Source organism: Hemiscyllium ocellatum, chromosome 12 (genome assembly GCF_020745735.1).
Source record: "Hemiscyllium ocellatum isolate sHemOce1 chromosome 12, sHemOce1.pat.X.cur, whole genome shotgun sequence".
Lineage (NCBI taxonomy): Eukaryota > Metazoa > Chordata > Chondrichthyes > Orectolobiformes > Hemiscylliidae > Hemiscyllium > Hemiscyllium ocellatum.
Genome location: NC_083412.1, coordinates 17,604,634 through 17,613,265, shown reverse-complemented (window position 1 = coordinate 17,613,265; position 8,632 = coordinate 17,604,634). Strand labels below are relative to the sequence as shown.

General features: G+C 47.1%; 1 protein-coding gene across 2 annotated transcripts in view; it reads left to right on the top strand.

The window, feature by feature from the left end:
• The first annotated feature begins 1,615 nt into the window (after window positions 1–1,615).
• Window positions 1,616–8,632, top strand: part of enox1 (ecto-NOX disulfide-thiol exchanger 1) — a 229,638-nt gene continuing 222,621 nt past the window's right edge. For both annotated transcript variants that reach the window (XM_060832906.1, XM_060832907.1), the window contains exon 1: window positions 1,616–2,122. In XM_060832906.1, coding sequence (XP_060688889.1) covers window positions 2,113–2,122 — 10 coding nt within the window. In that variant the 5' untranslated portion in view covers window positions 1,616–2,112. The remainder of the gene's footprint in view (window positions 2,123–8,632) is intronic.

The following is an 8,632-nucleotide window of genomic DNA, read 5'->3' as shown; positions in this document are numbered from 1 at the left end:
AAAGGGCTTCCTGATGACGGGCTTATGCACAAAATGTCGATTCTCCTGTTCCTCACATGCTGCCTGACCTGCTGCGCTTTTCCAGCACCACACTCTCAACTCTGATCTCCAGCATCTGCAGTCCTCATTTTCTCCTGGGCCAATATTTAGGCTAAGGGTGATAAGTGACGGACAGCATTCTCTCTATAGCTCAGTAAACCTTAATTTCTGACAAATAATCTCCCTCGACTTCATAGGTTAACCTTCCAAGTGTGCATTCTCATTCCTTCACAATTGAATTAGTCTTGGGGCTTTTCTGAAAAATCAGAAGTTATAACTTTTTTTAACCATTTCCTTTATATCTTTTACCTCACTCATTTGATTACAACCCTCCCTCTCTTAATTTACACACAGACACACATACAGAGACACGCACACATACAGAGATACACATATGCACACATGCATAGAGACACACACCCACACAGTCACTCACGGACACACACATAAACATAGACATAAACCTGGGCATACAATCACAGACATACACAGTCACTCACAGACACACACAAACACAGCCATTCACATAAACATAGACATATAATCACAGACACACACACAAACACAGCCACACACATAAACATTGCCATACAATCACAGACAAACACAGTCACTCACAGACACACACATAAACATAGACATATAATCACAGACACACACACAGTCACTCACAGACACACACATAAACATAGACATACAATCACAGACACACACAGTCACTCACAGACACACACACCTGTGTTGAAAGGGGTCTCCAAACAGCAGACATTGTCAGAGAGTGATACACCATGGAAGCAGACCCTTCAGTCCCATCCGTCCATGCCAACGAGGTATCCTACACTGAACCACTCCTATTTGCCTGCATGTGGCCCATGCGCCTCTCGGCCTTTCCTATCCATGGACCTGCCCAAATGCCTTTACCATTCCCGCCTCTACCCCTTCCTTTGGCAGTTCCTTTCATATACACACCACCACCTGCGTGATAAAGCTGCCCCTCGGGTGAAAACACTTGATTAAAAAGTTGCCAAGTCAATGGCCTGATACGTCTCAATTACTGCCAAACAATCTCTCCAAGCTTACTTTGCAAGTGTGCGGTCTCATTCCTTCATTGTGCTCCCTGAGCAATAGGCACTCCTGACTCCTCCTCAGAATGTGGGTCGGCGGGGGGGGGGGGGCTGCTGGTGTCTCTTTCTCTCTGTTTCCTTCCCTTAGCAGACATTGGAAACTGGTGAAAGAATCAAACTGTGCTCCAAGTGAAAGGACAATGTCCCTACCCAGCGTCTGTGCTCCTTTCAGGTGAGGGGACAGAGGAAGGGGCAAGGGGCACCTTCTGGCTCTTTAGATCAAAGGTCAGTCAGCACCTGGGAGAATGCAGAGGGGAGCTGACTCTGAAACACATAAGAGTAAAGCAGCCTGTGTGTGTATATACCTTTAAATGTTGCAATCACAGATGCTGCTGGGTACAAAGGGCTGCGTGTGCTGTTCCAGCACAGATAAGACATAGGGTCCCCAAGGTAAACTAGCATACGGCTACTTAAATGGCATCCGTCTTTCTGAGTTGGAGAAGGTTAAAGACGCTGTAGCCCAGTTGTTGAAGCGTTGAACACAGAGAGAGAGAGAGAGAGGAGAGCAAACAGAAGGAACTCACCTCCCTTGGGATTCTGCCCCCGTGAAACGGATTCTGATTTATTTCCCTGCCTGGAAACTGTTATCTTGCGGGGCTGGTGGGGCTTGTTTCTCTCTCTTTCCCTCTCTCTCTCTCTCTCGCCTGTTTACGAGCGTGCAGGAAGTTATCTGAGCACATTGGTGATGGTTGTACTGACTGCAAGCAAAAAGATTGCTACTGCCAGCGATAACAGCAGATGCTCGGCAAGCTTTTGTCCTCCCCTCTCCCCCTCTCTCTCTATCTGTGTGTCTACCCTCAGCTTTTAACCAGGTGTTGCTCGCTGCTGTCAATCGCTGTTGAACCTCTCAGCCTTCGCCTCTCTAGCCCCGAGGGTGGAAGAATAAGTGATTGAACGATCTGATGAGAGGGACACCCAGTATTTCGACGGGATCAGAGAGCATTCTGCCATGGCAGCAGGTAAGGACAATCTTATCTTGCATCTGCCTGCCTTTCTTGACAATGGGATGTGTTTGGACTATTTTCTTCACTGAGACGCAAGATCTCTTTTTTTCTCTCTCTTGTTTTCTTGTTTCTTATTCCACCCCCCAATGAGGCAGCTCATTCCCAGAGATTCAGCCCCTATGATTGTCACTTTCTGTTGCTGGATACCAGCTTCCTTTCAAAAGGAAAATGGCCCCTTCTGTTAACAAAAAAAAATGTTTTTAAAAAGTGCAGCAGTACAGCAAACAAAGGGGAAGGCATTTTTTTCCTGCCCCCTGTAATGTGTTGAAATGCATATGCTTGTAGACATTTCTTTCAATAGCTAATACGTTGCAAGTGTGTGGAGCGGTTGCAGTTTCTGTCTAATTAGATAGAGACAAGAGTTGTGTGTGTGTGTTTGTGTGTCAGGGTTTAGCAGCATGCAATGCTGCCATCTAGTGCTAAATGGTCATGTTTCTGGGCCGCACATGGGGGGCAAATGAGTTGTGCTGTTCACCTTCCCCCTGTTGCTCGCTCTACCTACTCGGGGCTAAAGGGATGTCAGCCTGGAGTTTGCAGCCAACTACAGTCCGCTGCAGCTGCACCGGAGCTGCCTGACCAGCCCCAGCTCACTACCACCCACCTCAAAGGGCAAAGGGGCGAGTGGGAGCACGGGTACCCCCCGTGCCACTCACCGTGGCTTGGGAATCTGTCACGGGTTTCCACAGTGCCACAGGAACGCCCCTCTCCCTCCCCCGCCTTTCAAGGCTGAGGCAGGTTCAAGAAAGTGGGCCACTGCTGCCTCCTCCCGGTCAGTTAGGGACGGGCAATGAATGCGGGGGGTAAGAAAGGGAACCTGGCGCAGATGCCGGTGATATTGCCCAGGTGATCAGCAGTGGGCGGTGATGTTGACAGGGTTATCAGTAGCGATCGGTGAGGTGGGCAGGGTTATCAGCAGTAGCCGATGATTTTGGCCGGGCTATCTGCAGTGATCGGTGATATTGATACAGCTTTCAGCAGTGGTTGGTAAAATGGGCAGCATTATCAACGGCACTGGCTGATATTAACAGGGTCATCAGGAGTGGTCGGTGAGATGGGCAGGGTTATCAGCAATAATCGGTGTTATTGACAGGGTTATCAGCAATAATCGGGGATATTGACAGGGTTATCAGTCATGGTGATATTGACAGGGTTATCAGTATTGGTTGGTGATATTGACAGGGTTATCAGTCATGGTGATATTGACAGGGTTATCAGCAATAATCATGATATTGACAGGGTTATCAGTCATGGTGATATTGACAGGGTTATCAGTCATGGTGATATTGACAGGGTTATCAGTCAAGGTGATATTGACAGGGTTATCAGTCAAGGTGATATTGACAGAGTTATCAACAATGGTGATATTGACAGGGTTATCAGTAATGATTGATGTTATTGACAGGGCTATCAGCAATAATCGGTGATATTGACAGGGTTATCAGCAATGGTGATATTAACAGGAATTTCAGTAATGGTTGATGATATTGACAGGGTTATCAGTCATGGTGATATTGACGGGGTTATCAGTAATGGTGATATATATTGACAGGGTTATCAGTAATGGTTGGTGATATTGGCAGGGTTATCAGTAATGACTGATCATGTTCCCAGAGGAGTGGGATCACATGATCAGCTGCCTCCACCAATCCCAAGCCCTGCACTGTATGTCATGACTCATCCTGGCAAAGCCTGGACAATAAGCAAGGTAATGAACTATTCACAGGATCCTGAGGGAACTTGACAGGCTCGATGGGGGAGAGGTTGTTTCCCCTTGTGGGACAGTCTAGGACCAGAGGGCATCAACTCAGAATAAGGAGTCACCCATTTAGAATTGAGATGAGGAGGAATATCTTCTCTGAGAGGGTAGTGTATCTGTGGAATTCTTTACTGCAGAGGGCTCTAGAGGTAGCATCACGAAATATATTCAGGGATGAGATAGACAGATTTTTAATCAGCAAGGGAATCGATAGTTATGAGGAAAGGCAGGAAAGTGGAGATGCGGATTATCAGATCAGGCATGATCTCATTGGGATAGACGCAATGGGCTGACTGGCCTTTATCTGTTCCTATGTCTTTCCAGCAATGCAGCAGCCCTTTAATGTCAGGGACTTTGAAATAAATAAATACAAGGGTGACAAGAAAAGAGGGGGTGTGTTTTTACAATACGTCGAGTGTATCCTCATCATTAAATGTTGGGAGTATCATTACAGCCACTATCTCAGGGAAATACAACAGCAGTTTTGTAGGTAGCATAATCTCTTCGACAGCAACCCACTGAACTGTGGTATAGGTTGAGGGGCAAATATTGTTTGGGGAGCCCTGCTCCTTTCTAAGTAATGGCGTGTGGTTAAACATTGACCTGAGCAGGTTAGACTGAACCTTTGTTTCAATGTTTGACCCAACAAACGAAGGCATTTCCTCAGCTCGGCACTTGCTCCAATCGCTGATGAGGTCTCGAGGTGTGGCATGGTGGCTCAGTGGTTAGCACTGCTGCCTCACAGCGCCAGGGACACAGCTCTGATTCCCCCCCTTAGGTAACTGTCTGCGTAGAGTTTGCACATTTCCCGTGCGCCTGCGTGGATTTCTCCCACAGTCCAAAGGTGGTCAGGTTGGGTGGATTGGCCACGCCAAATTGCCCATGGTGTGCAGGGTGTGGGGAGATGCTCTTTGGAGGGGTGGACTCGATGGGCTGAATGGCCTGCTTCCACACTGTCAGGGTTCTATGATCCCTTTGCTTTGTGGTGTCCCGGCTTTCAGACGTAAACCATGTTACCGTCACAGGCATGGGACCAGGCACAGCCAAGACAGCTAAGGCTTCTCCAGACAGGACCCGCCATCTGGGTTTAGGAAATGGATCTGAGGGTCTTGTAGTCATTGCAAGTAGGAAGGGGGTTCTATACCCTTACTGTGACAAAAGTTTGCTTCCACCTCCTTTAAAGGAAGATTTCAATCAAAGAAAGAGCCTGATTCCCTGAACTGACAGCCCTTCAGTGACCCCACCCAATGTAGGGGAAGAGTGCGTGCACTAATATATTTTGCAGAGGGCAATCCCGATAAATGGGCAGGTCGGTTAGCTCAGTTGGCCCAAGAACCTGGTGTCAATTCCTGTGGCAGCTGAGGTTACCATGAATGTGTCACCTTCTCGACCTCTCCCCTCGCCAGAGGCATGGTGACCCTCATGTTAAACCAGCTCCCCCGCTGTCTCTCTCTCTAATGAGGGAGCAGCCTTGTGCTCTGGTAGGACTATGGCCACCTTGCCTTTAATGGTAAATGAACATACTGTACTTCCATTTGGATGTATCAAAGACAAGTCCATTTTTTAACTGTTTATTCCGTCATCCAAGATGGCACCAGAACATGGCGTCATTATGCATTTTTCACTGTGCCTTGGTACAAGTGACAATAGTAAATGTACCTACCTTGAACCTGTATATCCCATTTACCAGTTTTACTGTGTTTTTTTCTAATTGGGTGGCTGATCGATAGGGGAGAGGATGCCTTCGGAAAGGGTGGACAGTTGTGCTGGCCATTCACCTGAAAGTCATCCTTTTAACTACAGCTGGCATCCATCATTGTTGTTGTGTTCAGGGGCACAAACCATGGGGTTTGGTTCTACCTCCCCATCCCTCCCTCCCCACCTCCCACGCAATCCCCTACCTGCACCCTCCCCTGCCCCCCACCACCACCACACCCCTCACCAGTATCTGAGCCCCTGACTTTCCGGTAAAATATAGCTTTGGCTGGAATGTGGCGTTCTGAAGTGTCAGCGCGTGCGTCAAGTGAAGGCCACACCCTGGTTAATACCATCATCTCTATGGGTGCGATATGCCCATACACAATGCCCTTTAGCCAGGAAGACATGTATTGGAAGCACACCTACAAGACCTCCAACCCCATTATAAGTGACCATGTGGCACCTAGACCAGGGTAGCCCATCACCCGACTTAACCTGCAAATTCTTCAAGGTAACAACTTTCCGATTCTCCCCATCTTTTTGCTTGAAGTGGTCATAGAGTCATGGAGATGTACAGCACAGAAACAGAACTTTGGTCCAACTCGTCCATGCCGCCCAGATATCCCAACCTAATCTAGTCCCATTTGCCAGCACTTGGCTTATATCCCTTTAGACCCTTTCTATTCATGTACCCATCCAGATGCCTTTTAAATGCTGTAATTGCACCAGCCTCCACCACTTCCTCTGGCAGCTCATTCCATACACACACCACCCTCTGTGTGGAAAAGCTCCTTCGGTTCTTTTTAAAACTCTGCCCTCTCAACTTAGACCTATGCCCTCTAGGTTTGGACTCCCCTACCCAGGGGAAAAGACCTTGGCTATTTATCCTATCAATGCCCCTCATGATTTTATAAATCTCTATAAGGTCACCCCTCAGCCTCTGATGCTCCAGGGAAAACAGCCCCAACCTATTTAGCCTCTCCCTGTAGCTCAAACCCTCCAACCTTGGCAACATCCTTGTAAATCTTTTCTGAACCCTTTCAAGTTTCGCATCATCCTTCCAATAGGAGGAAGAGGAGAATTGAATGCAGTGTTCCAAAAGTTTTGCAGGGTTTGCTCCTAGATATGTTCCAGTTCACATTGTCGAGGGAAGCAGTAACAGTTCAGCATTGAGGTTAACAATATGCCCAGCAGTTTCAGCTGGTGCAACGCGAATGACTGTGAAGTCTCCGGCAGTGGATCTAGCACAGCACCAAGTCGGTCCGTGGGTGATGGCCCAACTCGGACAGAGAGAATCACAACCTGAGATCACGTTCCACTGTTGAGCAAGTAACCTCATCCTCGCCGACCCACTCTGAGGATGGTTCGGATTCTCCGCGGAATGTCTTAACCTGGAAGGCCATCGTCCACGTTAGTTACCGAGTTATGACTGGTGACGGTTTACTGCTGGACGTCAGATTCTTTGTGAATTGTGAAAGGTTTCTTTGTGGTGTCAATTGATTTATTATTGTCGCATGTGCCTAGGTACAGTGAAAAGATTTGTTTTGTACACAGTACAGGCAGATCAAAGCACATTAGGGTGTTAGGACTCCCTCAAGATTTCTTAAGAAAGTAGCCCAGACTCTAACTTTGCCAGTTGTGAATTGCAGGTGTAACACGGATATTCCAGGAGGGAGGCAGATGGTCAAACCACTTAGTTTTAAACAAAACAGAATTTATTTACAAGATTACTGAATGAAACACAAACGAAAGAGAACAGAATACTGAATAACTTAACCTATCTGAAAATCCAAAAGACTATTCCCAACTTAATGATGCTGTTCCAAATTCCTGCAACAATCCCCTCAAACCCCCCTCGGCAAAAAAAAGGAAAAAAAACAATGTCTTCCAGGAGAGACGTAAGAGAGAGAGGAGGATCAGACATGGACCTGCTCCTTTGCGTCCAGCAGCTTGAAACCTTGCTGACTGTTTTCAGTGAATAGCCAGACTGCCAAACCCAAACCAAACCAGAGAGCAGCTGAGCTGGGAGAACTGGCCACTCCCCTTTCATTGTACATGTGTGTCTTTTTAGCTTGAAAGCCTTTTGTCTGAGGCAGTATCCGGTTAGCTATAATTAAACTGGCACTAAAGCCCAGATTTTTCGGGACCAGTGTCTTCAGAACCTCCTGAGAAAAAAAAGACAACATAACCTTGTGAAAGGAAAGGCATCATCACAAGTGTCTTAGGACAGAGCGAGGAATACAATGTTACAGCTACAGAGAAGGTGCCCTGAGAGTGAGACCAACATTTAACTTCGAGAGGTCCATTCTGGGTGAGAAGAGAAGGAAATGCAGACTCCACTGGCCCTCTATCAGGTGGCAGGTTAAGGGGGGTCGACAGACAGATGTGTAACCGAGGAAGGATTTACAACCACAACGTGGGACTTTAACATTTCAGACAAAGAGGGAGCCTGTGCCGTTTGGCAAGATTTACAACAAACAGAGTCCTTGACGAGATATAGCCAATAGGAAGTTAATCACCAAATGAGCTCTAAAAGAAGACAAATTATTGGTTCCAATAAATAAAAAATAAGGAATAGCGAGCAGTTATCATGCTTAAAAGTGTAGAAAAAGAAATATTAAACTCAAGAAAGCAATAGTTGAAGGTTAGCACTCCTGCCTCACAGCGCCTCAGGCGACTGTCTGTGTGTCATTCTCCCCGTGTCTGCGTGGGTTTCCTCCGGGTGCTCCAGTTTCCTCCCATAGTCCAAAGATGTGCAGGTCAGGTGATTTGGCCATGCTAAATTGCCCAGAGTGTTCAGGGGTGTATTGGTTTGGTGCATTAGTCAGGGGTAAATGTAGGATACCAGAGTAGAGGAATGGGTCTGGGTGGGTTACTCTTCGGAGGGTCAATGTGGACTTGTTGGGCTGAAGGGCCTGTTTCCATACTGTAGGGATGCTATGATTCATTCAGAAATGTAATAACAGTGAGGAAGAAGCTGTTCTTGAATCTGTTTGATGACTTTGTTAAGG